Below are 20,000 nucleotides of genomic sequence, written 5' to 3' on the forward strand. Positions count from 1 at the left end.
CTGTGGCCATGAACAGTCATTTCTCCAAAATGTTCCATCAGCGACGTTTTTGTTGTATCACTTTGTTTTATTTTTAAATAAACTTAATAGGAGGATATCAAAAGCTGAAACATCTCGCCTTTCCTCTTCCTCTTTCTCTTTCTCACACTTGAATTACTGAATATTTAAGGGTTGTGTCACGTCAGCTGGTTTCCAGCATCAATGTAGCTTGTATAGGCCTCGACATCATGAACTATTTAACTTTTGCACACAGAAGGCTTGACTCAGAGATCATATTTCACATCCGGGAGTTTGTATTTCTATATGTGCCGGCTGCTTGCTGTGTTGCTACTGTCCGATTAGATTTAGAAATGCAGCTGCATTTCCTGATGCTGTTACATTGATTTCATGTATAGTTTACAAATGTTGCTCGTAAAAAAACAAAAAACAAAAAAAGCTGTCCTTCACTGTATGAATAAGAGGTTGGATGACAGTAGCAGTAGTATTTTTATGACAATGATTCAGATCCAAAAATTTAATGATGTCGTGAGTCATTTCATCCAGGTAGCTTCAAAGAGTCATTGTGGGTAGAGGTGCAGTGGGGAAGGAGAGTCTCCAGTAGCAGTCAGTCTTGTAGCAAATCTGATGAGGCCTCTGACTGAAGCACAGCTAATCCACCTCATTTGCTTTTGCTGCTTCTCTTTGGTCCGCATCAGGTCACATGGTTAAAACAGGGGTTGGAGCCATGGATGTGATATTTGCTAGCAATAATAGTCTACATGTATAATAGCCAATTGCTTAGTTGCTAATTTTGCTAATGCTAGTTTGGAAAAAAAAAATGGATTAACTGAAAATGTGAAATTAAACTACAAAATCTTATAAAATCTTGTGGATCGGACACAAATGTTTTTGGTTTTAAATTTTCACCTGATCATTGTCAGTTAAGTTAAAGCTCAGTTTAACTGATTTAAAATTGTGTTTTGCCTTTTTTTTTCTTTTTATATATTTTTCCTTTTAAGTAAAGTGTTGAGGTTCTTTAGTGTATTTTCTTTGATTTTCTGTAACATACCCAGGCTAGCCTTGCCCCAGTTTGCAGTGACATTTATCTCCTGTCAAGTTCAAAAGGACACACATTATACATTTGAACCAATGCATCTTACAAATAAACAGACTTTTTTTTTCTCTCCACATGAACTTCACCCTGCTTTCGTCTGACCTCTCTTTGACCCTTCCTCCACATCTCAATAGGTAAGTGCTTTATTTATCTGACACTCTGTAGTCCTGTGAGATTAGCCACTCACACTCTGCAGTGCACTCTTTTGAATCGGGATGTTTTTATCTTTGTAGAAAGCCAGATGTTAAAGGAAAAACAGAAACTCTGTCATTTATGCTTTCCCAGATGCTTCGGCGGTGGCTGCCGAGCCAAAATGCGGAGCTGATTTTCTAACTATTCAGAATAATTAAAAGACCATAAAGTGGATGTAGTCAAATACCGTGAACTGGAAATTACCCGTTGGGTATCTTCACTGACATGGGAGCAAAAACTAAAAACAAAACCTGTTATCTGTCAGGTCATTATCTTTAACGTCGGGTACATTTGGAAAGCCTTTAGGAGTTGCCCAGAGAGAATCCGTTATTCATGCTGAGTCATAAAACGCTTCCTCGCTGCAGTGCTCTGACCCGCTCTCACACCCCTATGACCCACATCACTCCTCTTCACGCTGCTCGTCTTCATGTCTCCCTCTCCCGCCGGCAGTCTCGAGCTCCAGCTGACTCGTCCAACCAGTCTGACTTGTCACTTGGATCCAGATTTACTGCCCATCCCATTATTTTCACATGGGGAAAAGAAGTGGGTTTTTTTTTCTTAAGGAAGTGGAAACCTCAACTCTGAGACCTTAAGCATCTGGGCGGTGCACGGGGGGTCAGGAAGGTGTTGAGTGGGCATCCTGTTTTTTTCTTTTCTTTTCTGTTTTTCACAGGTCTGTGACATCATTGCCTGTTTGGATTGCTTGTTTTCTGTTTTCCCAATTGGACAAACAAGGAATATGTTCTGTGCGTATGTAAATATATCTGTGTCTTTTTCAGTGTTTTGCTTATTGAAGATCAGTTTAACTCTACTCTGTTTAGTTTTTTTTTATTAGCTTGTCATAGGTTTTCATCCGAAAAGTAAGGATTTCATTTTATATAACTAGTTTCCAGTTATCTGTCAGGATGTGTGTGAGACGGATCGTTTTTTTTCCCCCCTCCATATTTAGGGGAAAATGGTTTCATTGACCGATGGATGTTTTTACCTCCAAAGTGTCTTTAGGGTTTTTCATCCCCTTATAATGATTCAAAGTGTGTGTTTGCATGTGTCTGCTTGTCCGCTTCAATGCTGTTGGCTACCATAGGAACCTCTCTCTGCACCCACAGGTTATTAACTCTGGTGTTACCAGCTAATTAAATGAGCATTCGTGTTAGAGGATGAAACATAAATGATGTTGCATGATTCCTGCTTTAATGATCAGAAAACATTAAGGCATGTTTTCTGACCTTAATCTGATTTTAACTAGGAAGCACATCAAGTAAAATGCATTTGGTGAGGAATTTAGTGGCATAAGAGGAGGAGGTTTTCAGTTTCTAACTAAAGCGGAAGAAATATTTTGGGAAAAAATTATCCGATTTTCATCTGCCAAAATGATCGGAACGTCACTTATTTAAATAAGGTAATCTGGCAGTAACTATGTTTCCCTTTTATCTATTATTAGTTTCAATAACATTTAGATAAACACTTAAAAAGCTTTCAGTAATAATAAAAAAAGACCTTCAACTTTGAATTAGGTTCAGTGGAACAAGCAGCAAAATCTTAGTTAAGGTGGAAAGATGATTTTCATTGTTCATCTGCTCCTCCAAGCAAAGATTACCCATGAATAACAGATATGTCAACCCACCTCTAATAGATGTTTTCTTCTCAAAAATCCCCGAAATCTGAGCTGGTTTGAAAACGGCAAGGTGCCCCAGAGGAGGCCAACAAACCGATGGAACCCGAGACCCGATGAAAAACACACAGTGCCAATCTTAGACGGCTATAATTTCAGTCCCCACTATTTTATTAAAGTAAAACAATGATTTTTGTCCAGCCTGTAACGACAACCTGTGCGTGCTGTTATTACGGTGGGGAGCAGAGCTTGAACAAACAACTACACAGACGCCTGTAGGCAGACGCACACCTGTAAGCCGGCGCAGGTACACGCATGCATGCAGTCGGGCGTGAAGAAGGGCAGCTGCAAGGAAACGCGCTCACAGAGACTCGCATGGAAAACCCTGCTGCGCCGACCGCGCTGTGGGTGGGCGGGTGGTCGCAACCAGTGGCCTTTGGCTCGGAGTCCGAGGTGGGCCGAGAGTTTATGTTCCTCCCCCGAATTGAGAGACTGTGTGGGAACAAAGGAAGCGTATAATGAGGAAGAGAGAGGTCCAGAAAGAGGGAAAATGTTGAAACTGATCTGTTTTTTGGGGAGATTTATTGTAAAGAAAAATAAAAAAATCAACCTTAGGTGAACTATACACAGAGGGCGGACATAAAGGGGCGGGGGATTGAGGCCCGTTTAGCAGCTTTTTACGTTGTTAATCATATGAACTCCCTCTTTGCCTTCATTACTTTGCTTGCTTGCTATTACTCCTGCAGTTTGTGTGCAATGTTCCTTATAATCCCAGCATGTAACGGCTGGCAGGCAGCACATCCAGGATCTGATCTCAGCTGTGCCCTTAAGTCCTCCTCTAAGGAAGATTGGCTGCCGAAGAGCCTCTTGGATCGGGAAGGAGGAAAGTCGGCCAGCAGCGTGGAGCTGCTGCTGCTGCAGACAGGAATGAGCCTGAACTTGTATGTTTATGTGAGCGTATTGGTAAATTAAAGCTGATCTCAGTCCAGCTTTGTGAAGTTTGTGAATGGTTGATGTATTGATGTGAACCCAGATAAGGAGGGAAGAGTTTATAGTAACGGTAGGCTTACTCTGTGTGTGCGGGCGTGCGTGTGTGTTTATTTGACAGCTCCCAGCTGTAGACGGCACAAAGCCAGACTGAGTCAAGCCCCTTTTGTCTCTGTAACGGTCGGCCTGCCGCCTGCCTAATCAGCATAATTCTGTGTGTCACTCCTTATCTCTTTTTTTTTTTGTCTCTTCTATTCTTTGTCTGTTTTGCATTTTATTATTACTACATATGAGTCTTACCCTCTTTCTATGGCTCTGTTAACACCAACAGAATAATTGTTGGTAGTGTTTTGTTGACGAGGACCACACAAACTCTGCTACTGTTACTTCACACATCCTGGCTTTTATTAGTTTTCCTCTCGCCGCTTGTATGCTTGTTAAAAATGCTTTATAAATGAAAACACTTGGAAAATATTAGCCTTCACGTCCCGATTGCAAAAACACCTTTTCCCTCATTGTTCTTTTGGTGCTTTTCCCTTCTGTTTAAGAGGGTATTTGGTCTTTTTTTTTGTGTGCTTGGTATTTCCCCCACCCTTTGACTCACACTGCCTGTCAGACACACAGCAGAAAGCAGGCCCCTCTGGGATTTGATGGGCGTGTTGCCAGATTTGACTCCTGGTGGGTTGCCAAATTGGCTGTCAGCACATGAGCTGAACTTTTCCTTAACCCTTGTCTGCCTATTTAACTGACCCGTAGACCAAGCATGGGCTCCCCGTGACTCCTGTGCTGACAACAAATATTTCAAAACAGCCAAATTTGTCTTTCTTTTAAACACTAAAATTGTAAAGAAGCCTTCTTACAGGCAGCTGACTGACAGGGTGCAGCAACAGCGGTAGTACAGCATGATAAAAAAAAAGGCTTTGTTTTTATCTTGCTGCTAGAAACGTGGCTATTGCCTCAAATAGTTACTGAACAATTAGACAATTCAACTCTTTAGTTGACTTTTTGCAATAAAAGAATTAACACATTAAATTATGGGATGGGATTTTCTGTTTCAAAAGACTCTTCTCAAGAAATGCTGGAAATATGAGTGTTGTTTATATTTCATAACCACTGTAACAAGTTCAGCATTATTGGAGTGCAACCACAGATCCGCTGGCTTTGTAACCAAAGTAGCTCTGTGGCAAACACACAGATCAAGTTTGTCCTTTGGTTTCATACCGGGGCGCTATGTACTCTGGTTTTCTAAAACATCCTAATAACTTTATTATTTTTTTTTTTTATTAAAAATTTAATCATGAACCATTATTCCAACTCTAATAGTTTTTTTTTTTTCATTTGCCCTTTTTGAGACATGGGCTTGAACCAATAAAAAGTATTTTTTCTAGTAAACAATTAATAGGTCAGCTTTGTTGGACGGCAGTTTTTGGAGCTCAATTAGGGCTGTAAGTTATTTAAAATATAAGACGCTACTGTTACAACTCTGCAACGATTGAATGCTCAAAATGGTAAACCAGAGCAACTTAGCTCCTCTGTTTAGCCTTCCTGTTACCTGATGAAAGTCTTGCTCTCTCTCACAGCCTGAACAAACTGCAAGCATGTCTTCACACACTTAGTAACTACTTACAAACCAAAGTGTGTTGATGAGTGCTTGACTTGGTAGCGTCTGTTTTCAATTGGCCCGTCTCCAGTTCTCAAACTCCAGCCCCTCAAGACCCGGGAAACTCGTACTGCAGACGTACGCCTGGACCAAAGCGTCTGAATTATTTGCCTCCTTAGTCCCACAGAGTCTTGCTAGCAACCTCATCATTTTATCTGGGTTTATTAAAGCAAAGACGCATCTAAATGTTACAGGGAACCAAGTTCCAGATTTTTCTCCCTGTCCAATAGTCACAAGATTTATGAACAAGTTTATCATTCACCCAGTTAGCCATAGACTGTAATGGCACACCTGTTGGTGTTTCTACTGTATTTCCTTCTTATATTGAAGTAATGATGAGTCATGATTAGGTTACTGTATCTGATTCTGGTTTCTTCCAGTTCGGTTACACATATTGACTTTTGCTTTCAATTTTTTTCTTGTCTTGTCTTATGTTTAATTTCAAGAGGTTTTATTTTAGTGTTTTATCTCCTAAAATGATCTAAAACTGTCCCTGTTCCAAGACACCTGCATCAAATGGCTGAAATGCCCCACATTAGCATACAGTCAAGCCTTACACAGCCCTTCAAATGAGCTGATTTCATAAGTTCATGTAAGCTGTTGTGATTGTTTTTTTCCACTGAGTGAAGTTTAAAACAGGTTCAACCACCCAGTAGGATGGCACAAGCCCAGGTGAATACTGTAGCAATGACAAACACGTTGTTCTTTAGATGATGCGTGCAAACAGGAACTCCTTTGACACAGTCAAACAAGTCAGGGTGCCGAACATTTTTAAGTGCTGCGTGCTTGATTCGGACCTCCTCCTCGGATTTCAACTGTTGTTGCTTGAGGAAGCAAGTTACTTTTCATTTGTGCTTTATAACAAAGAAGTGCAAAGAGATTGGTAAAAATGACGACAGTGTGTTTATGAATGCTAAATATCAGTCCTCTCTACCGCAGCCCCATATTCTTCCTAAAATAGCCAGACTTTAACCAGAAACATACAATGTATGTGAACACGCAAAGCCCACGCAGAACACATCTGGCTACAGGTCCATCGGTCTGGCCCCCTCCGCTCAGGCTTGACTGATCAGGAATGCATAGTCGGCCGCGCCCTTTCTCTTGCTTCAACCGCTGGACGCGGCCCTGCTGGGTGTACTCGGATTACCGGAGTTCATTTGTCCTATAAGCTGGAGCGCCACTCCTTTCTGTTCTTTTTAAGATTAACCTCAGAGCTGTCGTCTCGTCTTTTGTTCAGACGGCCTGCATGTCAGAATATTTAGCCGAATATACTCGGGGCGGGGAGCAGTATCATGAACAAACCTTTTACCCGGAACAGATTCTGTATATTTGAACTGCTTCCAGACCTTTTTGCTGCACTTTGCTACTTCTCAGATGTAGGTCTTAGAAACACACAACTTTGTCTGAAGGAAGTACAAGAGTGTTTAGACACATAAAATGGTCCAGTATCCATAGCTCCTCAGTGCATAACTGTTAAAATACACACAGCCACATGTCTACGCATATACTGAGCAGCAGCTGTGAGTCTGTTGTCAAGTTGGGGTCACAAGTAAGAGGTCAAAGGTTTGTAGCTGCAGGACTTCTCTTCATTGTGTTCTAATGTGAGAACATCACATATAGATATATACATTTGTTTTCTTGCAACACTAGTGTGTGACCGCTGGATTTGAGCTATTTCAAGCACATGGCCAGACGAAGTAGGGATTTCTCCAAACTGGGGTGACGCATGTTGACCTTGGTGTTTCCAGAAGTGTGGTCAACATTTAACAACTCCGCAAAACCCAAAGTGTGTGCGTGTGTGATTTTATAAGTGCTATTCCACCGAGGCCATAGATAGGCCCTAAATGTTTGAAATAACTGCGTTATCACCCACTATAGATTGCTATCGTCACACAACACACACTCAGACAGAGGGTCTTGTAAATAAACAAACTTTATTCCCTCCAGGCCTTCGTTGTTTATGAACTGAAGCCTAATTTTGTGGTGCTCAACATGGATAAATGAATAAAGACCAGCATCTGCAGATATTTTCTGGCCCATTTGACTTTCTATTAAGGTAATATACTACTGAAGTGACTGCCCAAGAGAGTTTGGGACAAGTAAAGTTAAACGAGTAGTGCCACCATGTGTTTGGAAAAGGGAATTGCATATAAAGGATGTAAAAAGTATTCAGAGATTCAAGTTTAGAGGCTTACACTTTAATGTGCCTATATAATCTCTGTTACGCATTCATAAATTGTAACACAGTAAAAAAAAAAAAATCTTGAGCTTTTTGGAAACAAATGTCCAGATGGGTTTGGTGTAAAATTAATAAAAAATATGTGGATAGACAACTTATCTCCAGTGAGAAGTACGATAGAGGATCTGTGAGGCTGTGGGCTCGATTAGTTTCGAAATACCATGGAAACCAGATTGTAAGCTTAAGATATTTTTTTTCCTCTTGTTATAGTTGAACAAACATCCTTCTTAATGAGTTTTACTTACTTCTATATAAGTGTATATGTATATATATATAGAGAGAAAGACGAGAGAGCAGAGCAGCCCTCCTGTCTGCCATCAGAGGGTTGTTGCTTAGCTACAAGCCCTGCAGGGCCTCCGGTGGCTTTAAGTTGCAGAATCTCTCACCTGATTATAGAACAGTTTACTACGTGGCAATTTATGACATGCAAGAAAAACAGGAATAGTGTTGAACATATCAATTACATGTATGTGACGTGGTGTAAATATAACTACTCAATCGCCTGCAAAGCAAGTTCTACCCACGAGAGAACTGCATAATCCATAACATGCAGTGTTTTTTTCATTTTTTAATTTAAATTTTTTATAAATCATGGTCAGTTTTCATACAACATGTTGCAACAATTTAGGATTAGCTTATTTTTTATTGCCTTGCGTTGTTCTTCTCAGCTTCCTACTGTAGATTTGTTTACTCTGCAGTTAAGAAAAAAGCTGTCACATTTATGGCATGTGCAGAAACGAACACGAGCATAGATTTCTTGAGATACAGGCGGGGGTAAGCGAAGGCCAGATAAATTGTGGCATTTAATTAAAGGCAGATGTCTAGCTTCTCATTTTGTCGTACGTCAGGCAGCGTTTTGTTAATAGTGTGAAAATCTGCACCCACAATGCAAAAATAAAAACAGTCAACCAACTCTGTCGCTTTCTGCTTTTGTGAGTTTTGTTCCCACACGCGGTCTTGGACAGAAACGGCCTCGCACCAGCGCAGGCTCCCACGTAAACCGTCCCTGTAAATGCGAGGTGCTCAGGGGTAATAAAAGGTTTCCTCTGCGGTGCAGCTTGAACCCCTGTGTTTAACTGGCTCTGGAGACGTGCTGCTGCTGAGAGACGAACTCGACTTGCTGGGATTTGAAACTTGGCAGGGACGCCAGGCCAGGGCTTCTATGTGGATGAGACAATTGCGGACGTGCGGATGCACTTCTGTGGGCTGTTTTTTCACTCGTAAAGCTCAGGAAGTGATGTTTATCCTTTAGAGAAGCGTCTGATCAGGGGTGTATTTAGTGTCAGCGGTTGCTCTTGTGTTGGATTGAGTTACCTTGCAACCAGATCGCTCTCGCATGTCGCCATTTGTGTCGTGCAGAAGTGAAGAGGGCGTGCATGGAGTAGCTGATATATTTTGATCTTTGGGGGTGTTTATTTAGCTCAATATGTAATTTAGTCAGTTTAGCAGGGCCGCTTTTATGTTGGCTAAAATTAGAAGGATTTTCTTGTGTAATCCAGATAGTCGGTGAATTCAAAAGTGAATCTGAATTATTGTATTTTTTTTTTTGCAAATTACGATAATTGTCTTAATGTCACCAAATAATAGGTTTTTGATGTTTATATTGCATTTCTTAGGATCCTGCTAATCTTTAGATATCCTTTAATTTCTTTAATTATCCAGTAATTCAGATTAACCTGTCTCCATTCTTATGATATCATGGAGGTAAGATCCAGAAAGAAATCCTTGGAGTTTATCTTGTACGTGTCTAAGGCATGTGTCCTCTCCTGGGTAAACACAGCTAACTGTCTGTGCTGATATAATCACAAGCCCGTCGGCATTTACCTGAACATGCATACTTTCTTTACGGCAACTTGCACGGTCAGAGGTCTTGTTAAAAAGTCTCATTATACTGGTATGATTTATTTTTTTTAATTATTATTTTTTACTGCACACAGAGCAGCAGCATGTGATTCTTTACATCTTCTCCCGTGGAGCAGGAATGAAGCAACATTATACAGGAGTAGTTTTTCAAAAATTTCAACTGATGAAACCAAAAAACTTGAAAGTTTCCTCTACCTTAAAATTATTGTTAGATTTTTTTTTTCAACTATGTCCTAAATATTTTCTGTTACCCTCAATGGTATTAGATATTATCTTCTAATTAATTTGTGTTGGAAATTACCCAGAAGTATCTCTAGTTTCAAAAAATACCTTTATTAGACAGTTTAGCAGACAAGCCAGGGGTCAGAGAGAGAAGAGGGAAGATATGAAGTAAATGGACCAGACCAGGAGTGGACTCCAGGACAGCTGTGTTGAGCCTCCATTGATGGATAACTTCCTATGCTTATTGTACCAATCAGCTCCCCATCCTAATAACTCTCTTCAGCTCATTCTTCGGGATCCTACGGTGTTCCCAGGCCAGAAGGAACATCAAGTTCCTCCTGAAAGTTCTGAGTCTGTTCCGGGGTCTCCTCCCAGTGGGACGAGCCAGAGCATGCCCAGGATGCTTTGCAACTTCCCTAAGGTGACAGAGCTGGTTATTTTTATTTACAAGTCTGACTCCCAGCTATCCTACAGAGGAAGCTGATGAGTGAATGAACCAATATACTTTATTAATCCCAGAGGGACACGTCAGTTCTTGTGCCCTGGATCTCGTTCTGTGGCTCCAGTTCCTCACGTTCACCACAGGCCTGTTGGCTGCTTCTCTGATTAACTCTCACCTAGCCAAACCTCGCCCTTATTTGGGGGTATGCGCTTAAAAAGGGATGAATACAGATTCATGTCAGTCTTCATAAAAGCTTTTGCAAACTGCTTTATTTTAAGCCATGTCAAAGTGACAAATGGTGACATAGTCAGACGTTTGTCAATTTGACAACATATTTATTGCATTTTTCTGTACCTGAGCATTAAAGCCAACCCAGTATTGACCGGATGTGCATTGCGCAAAGATCCAGCCATTGGTATCGATTTTTATATTGATTATTGGCACTGCTTGTACGTTTCATGAAATAAAAATGAAGTAGGGGGTTGAACTAGGATGCTGACCTTCTCAGCTTTCTTGTTCTCTAGGGGGGTGTTTGGCTTTGAAGGAAATTGCACTTTGTTCTTTTTTTGTTTTTGGACCCATTGTGTTGAGTGTACCCTGTCTAATGCCTGTATGTTTGAACCAGATAATTTCCTCATCAACATAATGGCCTGTTAGTTATTAGTCTTCCAACGCCAACCAAACTGATCCCTCTGTCTCCGCTCAATAGAAAATAGTCCTGGTTAAATATTAAAGGACTGTGGCCTCATGTGTCATCACTCTGAACAAAGGTCTTTAAACACAGCCATATCTGTCACTGTATATTAATATGGAATTTGTTCCTGATGGTTACCATTTGAGAACTTGTCTGCACAGCTATGTTTACTTATTTTCTGATTTAAAGTGAAAAACAAAAAAGTAAAAATTAATGTGATGAGCCCGAATGAGCAACGAGTTCTGGAGTGTTGGTTTACTCTACACGACTACACCGAATGAGGAATCGGCTTTCAGCAACGTAACCGATCCATCCCGAGATGGAACATAGTGTCTTAAAGATGCAGATTATTTTACAACAACAAGTAATCCACTAACTTTTTTATGGTTGAGTTTACTTAACATTGTGAAACTGACAGACTACTGGTTTTTGAACAAACAACCTGCTGTCGCACCTTGGTGGTCACATGTCTGTTCTGCATTCACAGTGGGGTGGGAAAACTCCACCTCCCTAATAAATATTGTAGGAGGCGTTGTACCTGAGGGTCTGTGTGTGATTTTGTGTTTATGAGAAGTGTTTTGTATTTGGTTGATTTTTAAACTACCCTGGTATTCCAGTTGCTCCCTGCATGTTAGTGAGCTGAAGCCAGCTACCAAAACATGCTGTGACCTATAAGACACTTTTTTTGCATGCCTTTAACATGCAGTGCATACCAGCTGCAGAGAGCTTTTACGGGATTTTGAATTGTCCTGCGGCAAAATGCAGGTTTATTAGGGAAGCAGGAGCCTGGAGAGCATGAATAACACGGAGAGCAAACAGAAAAGGTAGAAGGGGCAAAACAAGGTGCGAAGGAGGGTGTGGGGAGTGGTTGCCATGCTGGCTATCAGATGAGGGAGAAGGGCGGAGATCAGGGATTGCAGAAAAACAGAAAGGCAGGAAATAAGGAAGAAGGGAAGGGCTGACTCATATTTCAGTTTAGTGTGTTTTAGGGTTGGGTGTACTCCCAGCAGCTCCTCACAGTCATACACTTGCAGTCTGCTCTCTCCAGGAGCAGAAAGTTCTGGGAATCCTCAGCAGACTGAGCTTTCTTTTTTAAAACCGTCTGGAGTTTTTTTGGGGCGTGCAGCAGGTGCAGCCTTCCTGATACTCTTATCTCAGGCGCTGATCAGCTGATTGGTCAGTCTTGAACTTGGTGGCTACCAACGCCTGCAGCACTTTCTGTTTCTCTTCTTTATTTTGCAAAAGACTCTTCTCATGCTTGGTTCACCTCTTCGTCCTTTACCAGCATCTTCAATACTGGAGGAGAAAACAAGAAGAATCGGGAGAAGACGAGAGATCTTTATTTGGCAGGAGGATAAGATATGTGACTGTGTTTTTGCTCTCCTGTGAGCATGCAAATACCTTCATCAGGCTGGGAATAGACCCAGGGAGACTGACACTTCTTAACGTCTTCGTCTGCCGCTGCACTGACGGATTGTGTGTCACCTAATGAGCTCCAGCAATGTGAGGTAACAGCACTGGAAAACACGCGTGGTTGTAAATTACAACTGCCAGTTCGCTGTGATTGAACATTATCTTCTTGAAGTTTGGAAATCTCTCTCCCCACCCTTTTTTTTTTTTTTTTTAAACGGAAAGCCTGCATAGAGGGCTGGATGTTTTTTCCAGCTAACTGGATTGCCTAATTACTCCCTTGGGTTTTGGAATCATGCCCAAAGACGTAAGGCAAAAAGAAACGGAAGAGATGTGGAAGGATGGTTTGAAGAAAGAATTTCAGTTTGTGAAAGGAGGATGATGTGAACGGGGTCGAAAGTTGGGAGCTGCCGAGTCGAAGTCGTGATGTGGAGTATGGATGAAGTTCCTCCTGAAACTAATTTACTCCTCAATGTGGAATCTGATTGGAATGTGTGTGGATTTGGATTGCTTTCCCTTAATATTTGGAGCTACTCCTAAAACAGACATTCAACCGCTGGATTAGTGTCCAAGGAGGCTAATTACCTTAAACTATTTCATCTGACCTCCTCCTAAACTTGCCTCTCCGAGCAAATATGAGAGGAGACCGGCGATCCGCTTCATTCCACAAGGAAAAGCCGGCAGGGCTGTCGCGGGCTCTCAGTTGGCTCAACATGTCCCCCCTCTCCCACCAGGGGAGACGCTTCTTCCACAGTCAAAGCGATCTCCATCTGGTTCCCAACCGCCGCTCGCGCTCACGCACTCATCTTCACATGCCGCAAAAAGACGAAGCCGAGGACGATGACAACTGGGTGTACAGACCTCAGCACAAAATAGGTGAGAATGAAGAGAGACCATTAAAAAGCAAAATAAATGCCCATGCAGTCGTTCTCGTTCTCCCTAAAACCAGTGATTCAATCATTTTATTTATACGGAAAAGTAAATATAGAAACACATCTGTCTGTTTACTGCCTCTTTCTCTGTGTGTTTACAACCTGCACTTCCTTGTTGCTATGGCGAGTGAGTGGGAGCCCTGTTTGGTTTAGAGGGTGGACATCGAGTTGGCGGTGAAAGAGGGCTCTGTGCGTGCGCGTGTGTGTGCGATTGATAAATAAAGACTTGTCCGACCGGAAGAAGGTGACGTCATGTAAATGGTTGTGTCACAGCCTGGTACTACTCAGAGTTTGGTGTCAGGCAGAGGGTCATCTTTGGATGGTTGACTATTGTGAACAAGTGAACTAAATGGATGAGTTTATGCTTCCTATTTGGCCATCTTGGCTGACGTGAAAATGTCATTTCTAGTTCTCATAGAGATTCTTGGGTGTTATGCCTGGGATTAGTCCAGTTATACACCTATTGTATCTTGGCTCATACATCAATCAGCTGTCACTGAGAGTTATAGGACAGTGGTTGTAACTGTAGCTTTGTCTTGAACCCTTCATGGAAAATGCACTAAATTTACTCCATAATAACCCACCTAATGGTTTAGTAAGAGCCAATGGTCCTGCAATGCCTCAAATATTTTGGTGTGTCAGACAAGATACAGATCAACGTGAGAATAGCGCAAGTATCTCATGTGGCTAAATTCAGTCACACAGTGTATCAGTACTAGATTAAGAACTATTTGACAGTTTTTTTTTTATTACAGTAGGACTGCATTTGATCCTCTTTAATTCAAAAACTAAAGATACAGAATCATTCTACACTGAACAAGCTTTCCTTATGCCACAGCTATCAATACTTTACAACTTTAGTTTTTTTGGGAAAACAAAAGAAAACATTTTCAGTATTTTGTTTAAATGAAGTTCACCTCAGAATTAGACAACCAAGAAAGTTTTCATACATGGAAACCTGGACTGAATCATTTGGCACCGACTACAAATACTTTGAGAAATGTGAACAAAAAAAACCGATGATTCTTCAATTTCTCTCAAGAACGCTAAAATCTTATCTAATCGTGTTCTTGTAATTCCAGTATCATGTATCTTCTCTTCTTGTGATTTAGTACTGAATAGTACTGAAGCGCTCTGATTTAACCTGGTCCTCACTTAGACTAACTGTCCCTGTTCGATTTGACAGCTACTACAAATTGGACCATATTTTTAATCTGTCACTCTGAACAAATGAGAGCATTTTAATCTAGAAATAAGTTACATGACAGGAATGTGAAGCTTGTCACCGCTGTTGTTGTTTATTGCACATCTCAATTTTCTGTGTTGCGTCCGAACATGCCCATTTCCTACAACAGCTCGGAGATGCACATAACTTGAATAATTTGAGGGCTTGAAATGCTTCTGTAAGTCAAAGAGCAGCACCCTGGTGGAGCTTAAATTGTTCCTTATGTTGGATGTTTTTATCATAAAACATTAAACTGACGGCTAATGGGGTATTATTCCAACCACTTCAAGCAGTTTGTCAGACAAACGATGTGTTGCAAAAATAACACATTGTTTTAAGTTTCTTGAACATTGATTGCTTAGAAATGTTACTGGAATTTCCATTGCTTGACTGTTGCTCTAATGTGCGGCTTTTAATAGGATTTTATTAAACCGGAATATTTTTAACTACCTAAAGTGTCTTTAGAGCCAAATAAATATTTTCTTGCATAATCTTTTGATATGCAGTCTGTCTACATCATCCATGTTTACGGCACATGTAGTTCCTCAAAAAGCTATAACTCTTCTGCTCAATCTTCAGTTTTACTGTTATAACTTTGTTGTACTGGCAAGCTACAAATCTTGAGGGCAGTAAAAACTTATACTTATTTCCTTACTAAGACCAGGCTTGGTGTTTTTGTTTTTTTTTTTTTACTAGCCAGACCTTTAACAATGACGTGCATCACATTTGCAACCCTTTGTTTCTGCCATTCAAATGGTCTGGTGGCTTAATCTAGCGCTGCCCTCTGTCTTCTGTCTCTTCCTGTCTCTCTGTTATGTGCCGTTATGTCTTTTTATAGCTAATGCTAGGCCAGAGTCGGAGTCATAGACAGGTCATTCTAAAATTGTTCTCATCCAGACAACTCATACTCCGTATTCTTTGCAAAGGAAACTTTAGAGTAATTCTCCACTTTTGCATGTGTAACAACTGGAGATCACATTCATGCACGCACCAGAACCAATTACTAGACACGTGGGCCGCCATGCGCACTGCCTCAGAGTAAATATAGCTTTAAAATTACTGCCTTCAGATTCAAAGCCTGCAATTTTTGGCGCAGCCTATTGCCTGACTCTTTTTTGAGCGTTTGCCTCTGTTGTCACGGTAATAGGTATGCAGCTGATTGTTTCCTGGTCGGGCTCGATTTGACCTTCCTGAGCCGCCTTGGTGCACAAGCTGCTGTAGGTTCTCCTGGTGAAGTTGTACATTTTCTCGGGCAAGTTGTTGTGAAAGCTGGAGTTATTTTCAGCGTTAAAAACAAATCTGATCATTACAACAGAACTTACGCTTGGACATTTTCTTGATTTCTGCTCGCCATAAGGCCAAACTTCAAAAAATCTTATTTGGAAAGGTCAAGGCTAACTAACTTAAAGCTAAACTTTCCTTATCTAGACGCCTGTCTGTGCTCCTGTCTACATTATTGCCTCTCATAAAGCTGTTTGTTATCTACAGTACATGAGGTCATCAAATAAAATGTAACAGATGTCAAATTCTGAGTCAAGACTTTGACTTTTGCCAAATGCAAAACATGTTAACATGAAAGTTGGGTGCTGTGAGGCTTAGTAGTATTTGCTTGAGGTTTTCTGTGGATCTACAGTATGTCGGTTCGGCTGGTAATATTTTCGAGAACACGGATTAACCTACATTGCCACTATACCTTGGCACTGAATTGCTGTTGCAATCAGAACCAGAATTCGGTCTCATATAAATGTTATTAAGGAGGTATTTATACATTTTTGGCCGTGTCTGCTTGGAACAGTACTGATGGTTTGTGAGATGCTTATTGAAACTCTTGCATAACAGTCTTAGAGCATTTGGGACACATTTCCATACACTGAAATAAGCTCATCCTCACCATGTAGAACATTTGTAAATCCAGATTAGCAGATATGAACAAACCTGCAAGGTCTCATTAAAACTCAGACACGGAAATCTTAGATTGTGGCCCTTTTCCCGGTACATGGATGCAGCATGAGGCTGTGCATAGATGATTAAAATAGCAAACATGCACGCTTCCTTTGAAAAAAATGGGTAAATCATTGGTTTAAACTTGTCTAATTGCCGTTTTTTGTCTTTTTTTTTTATGTGCTGATGAAAATGCCACCTCCTGTAGGTAAGTTGCATCTTTCTTTCTGGTTTTCGTTCCTGAGCGTCTCATTGTTCTGGTATCTTTTCCCCCTAATGGTACAAATGGATGACGAACAATGGAAAGGGAAGAAGAAAAAAAAAGCCAAGTGATTATATTTGTTGAACAGGATTTCAGTTTTAAAGGGGATAGAGGAATGGCAGCTTATTTTAATAGGATCCAATCCATTGATGTTGTCACAAAACACAATCCAACAGCGTAAAAACTGTCAACAATTGAACTAAAGCTTTGTCGGGTCATTTTTGGGACAGATGATATTTTTTCTCCCACTCTTTTATTTTATTTTTTATTTTTTTACCAAAAAACATGCTTAACCAAGAGGCCTTTATGCCTAAATATGTTTCATACCTCAACTTCCCCCTGTTTGCATGTCTGAACTTTCATGCCTGCTTCAAGGAGCTTGTTGTGTTTTTTATCTGCCTGTTCTTATCACGCACTGACACAGCGCACAAAGCTCACGCTATCGTACCATAATGTGCTTGTGCAGCACTGCATGTAAGAGTAGATGTGAAGCACTCTGATAAGCATTAGTATGGGCCATTATGATCCAAGACTTATGATGTTTTATCTGGAGACAAAGAGAGAATCCTGGAGGCTGATAACTGCGGTCTGATCAAAGTTTCAGGAACCACAGGTAGGAGGGCCTGTCCAATCAGGAAACGTGTAACCGTGCCAGTTGTTACTGAATGTCCTGTAAGAATCAGATAGCAGACTTTACCACACGAAGGAGAGGAATTAGTTGTTGTTGTTGTTGTTGTTGGTGAACAACAAATCTCATATTAGAAACAGTAAACACAAAATCAGTACAATTTTATTTTCTAAGTAAACTATAGCAACTTGCTTATCACAAGTTGTCTTGTGTTTTTTGTTATGGTATGTGGAAAATACAATCTAAAAGTTACATAAAAAGGTAAATAAAAAGTGTGTGTGTGTGTGTGTATACCTATAAATATATGACTGTCTTTTGTAAATGGAAATTGAAAGGGAAAACATGCAGTTTTTAATATGTAGGCTACATGTAGTAGAGCAACATTAACTGGTGAATTTAGTATGTTTTATTTTGGAGCAAGGGAATACAAAGAATAATCTAAACAAAAATGTCTTTGGTACGTATTTGAATATAAAAAAGAGAAACTACTTTTTAAGGTATTTTTCTTTGTTTTACTGTTAAAATTTAAATATAAACATTCCTAATTTAAGTGTGCTTTTCTTTTCAATTGTGTTATTGAGTCAACTTTGTTTTAGAGTTGAGATATCGGTCTCTTTATCAAAAAGAAATAAATTGAATGTTCTTTGAAATGTTTTTAAATAGGTTGATCATGTCGGTACGGTTCATAATATTTGAAGAGAATTTCCCTCTTACCTTTACAGCTTCGGCTCCATGAGAATGGAGATTTAATTCAGCTGAAGCAGTTGCCTTTGAGGCATAGTTTTTTTATTTTTATTGACATGCTTAAAACCGAAGCCATTATGGCTGAGCACTTTCCAGTTAAAGTGGCAGCTTGATGAGGGTTTTTTTTTTTTTTTTTTTACGGGCTAGTCAGGTGGGTTTATTTAGAGATTTTACATGTGTTTTTAGTTGGGACTCTGTTTTTACGGTCTTTTCATGCTGACAGTCATGCTGTCACGCTTAGACATTCACTCGGTGATCTGCCTCTAATTACTGACATGAGGTCAAGGCAGATGAGTGGGAGCCCACAGGCCATATTGACAAAGGCTTAGCTTGTTTATGAGAGCCAAATACAAAAAGGATGTTTCAACCCTTTAATCACTACTGAAATAACACTGTTTTATGTTATTTCTTGTAGTGTTCAAATAGAGATTCCTAGGAATTTTACCTGTACTCCGAATATTTTATATAACCTGGGAACTTAGAGCACACAGTTGTTCTTGATTTTTCTTTTTTTTTTTTTTAATTTGAAGTGCTTTTCAGTTGGTCTCTAGAAAGGATCAAGTCTATGAAATTATCCAAAGACATTTGAGACTTATTGAAGTAACCATCGCAAACAAACGTCCCCCATTCTGAATGATTTTGGGTTTTTTAAGTACCTGACCAAAACTTGAAGGGTTTCGGTCACATATTTAAATGACGAATAGCTGTGAGATCCCTGAGAAACAGTTGAGACTAAAGCCAAGATAATTTGAATACCGGCAGTTTGTAATGTTTCCTTTATCTGGGAAAGAGCTGCTGCTTAAAGAGACAAAGACCCAATTTCAAGGTATCAAATTATGAAGTTGCAACTGTGTTGCCTTCAGTTATAAAAATGCTTTATATGTCAAACATAATGTAAAAGAAATTTGACGTCGCAATTTGTCGTCTTGAAATTGTCTTTCTAAGGGGCTCCTCCGTATTTACAATAATCCCTCTCCATTGTGCCATTTACAAGTGTTGCTTGAATGAAAAGCTCAGCAGACGTGAAGTTCCACCAGGTTTTTGTTAATTGATGCTGCTGCTAGTCTGGAGGAACTGTGTGGGGAAAAGTGAATGGGGGGTGGATACTGTGTGAAGCGAAAGCTCAGCTTGGAGACTGAAGCTCCAAGGAGGAGCTTTGTGGAAGTAGGCGGTGCTTTGTTTGATCAAGCGTTTGGGCATTTCTGAATTGTTGTCATGGGACATTAAATGATTTCTCAAACATAATACATAATACTGCCCCTTTAATAAACTTACTCTGTCCTCATCTTTGTGTTAAGTGGCAGTCAAGTTCGTAGGGCTTGCAATCTACCGAGCTCATGGCTGCAACTGATAACAAACAGTTGAATTGTGAGGATTAAAGCGATTATATTTGATCAGTGAACAAAAGATCAGTCTCAAACTGGGGCGCCCGTCTCACTGCAAACTGCTGACTGCCCAGATTCTCGTCTACAACCAATATCCCAAACGCTTTCGCAGGGTGGGCGGTGTCGCCTTCTTTATGTTTTTTCCATGCTATTAAATTCATTTTAATTGAATTTGTTGACCTAATACTATGAGTATGTTACATTTTTATTTTTGTCTTCATCTAGCTGCTCTAAAGAGACCAACACGGAAACTTGTGGTTGTTGAGTTTTAGATGGAGGCTATGCTTCAATATCACATCCACCCTCTGATTGGGCAGGAATATCAGTGGGGGAGAGAGAGAGAGAGAGAGAGGGGTTGGTCTCTGAGCGGTTTCCTGCAGTGTAGAAGTTGGCCTGCTGCCACACAGAGCGAGCACGCGTGTGTGTGTGTGTGTGAGTGTGCGTGTGTGTGTGTGTGTGTGTGTGTGTG

The 20,000-nt window shown here is 40.4% G+C and overlaps 1 protein-coding gene across 6 annotated transcripts in view; it reads left to right on the forward strand.

The window, feature by feature from the left end:
* The window catches only part of nhsl1b (NHS-like 1b), a 95,339-nt gene that overhangs the window by 24,254 nt on the left and 51,085 nt on the right, over positions 1–20,000 (forward strand). For 2 of the 6 annotated variants that reach the window (XM_008397783.2, XM_008397795.2), the window contains exon 1: positions 12,069–13,290. The exons of the other annotated variants lie outside the window; for them this stretch is intronic. In XM_008397783.2, coding sequence (XP_008396005.1) covers positions 13,050–13,290 — 241 coding nt within the window. In that variant the 5' untranslated portion in view covers positions 12,069–13,049. Of the gene's footprint in view, positions 1–12,068; positions 13,291–20,000 lie in introns of those variants that run through there. 6 annotated transcript variants of the gene reach the window in all.

Source organism: Poecilia reticulata, linkage group LG21, assembly GCF_000633615.1.
Source record: "Poecilia reticulata strain Guanapo linkage group LG21, Guppy_female_1.0+MT, whole genome shotgun sequence".
NCBI lineage: Eukaryota > Metazoa > Chordata > Actinopteri > Cyprinodontiformes > Poeciliidae > Poecilia > Poecilia reticulata.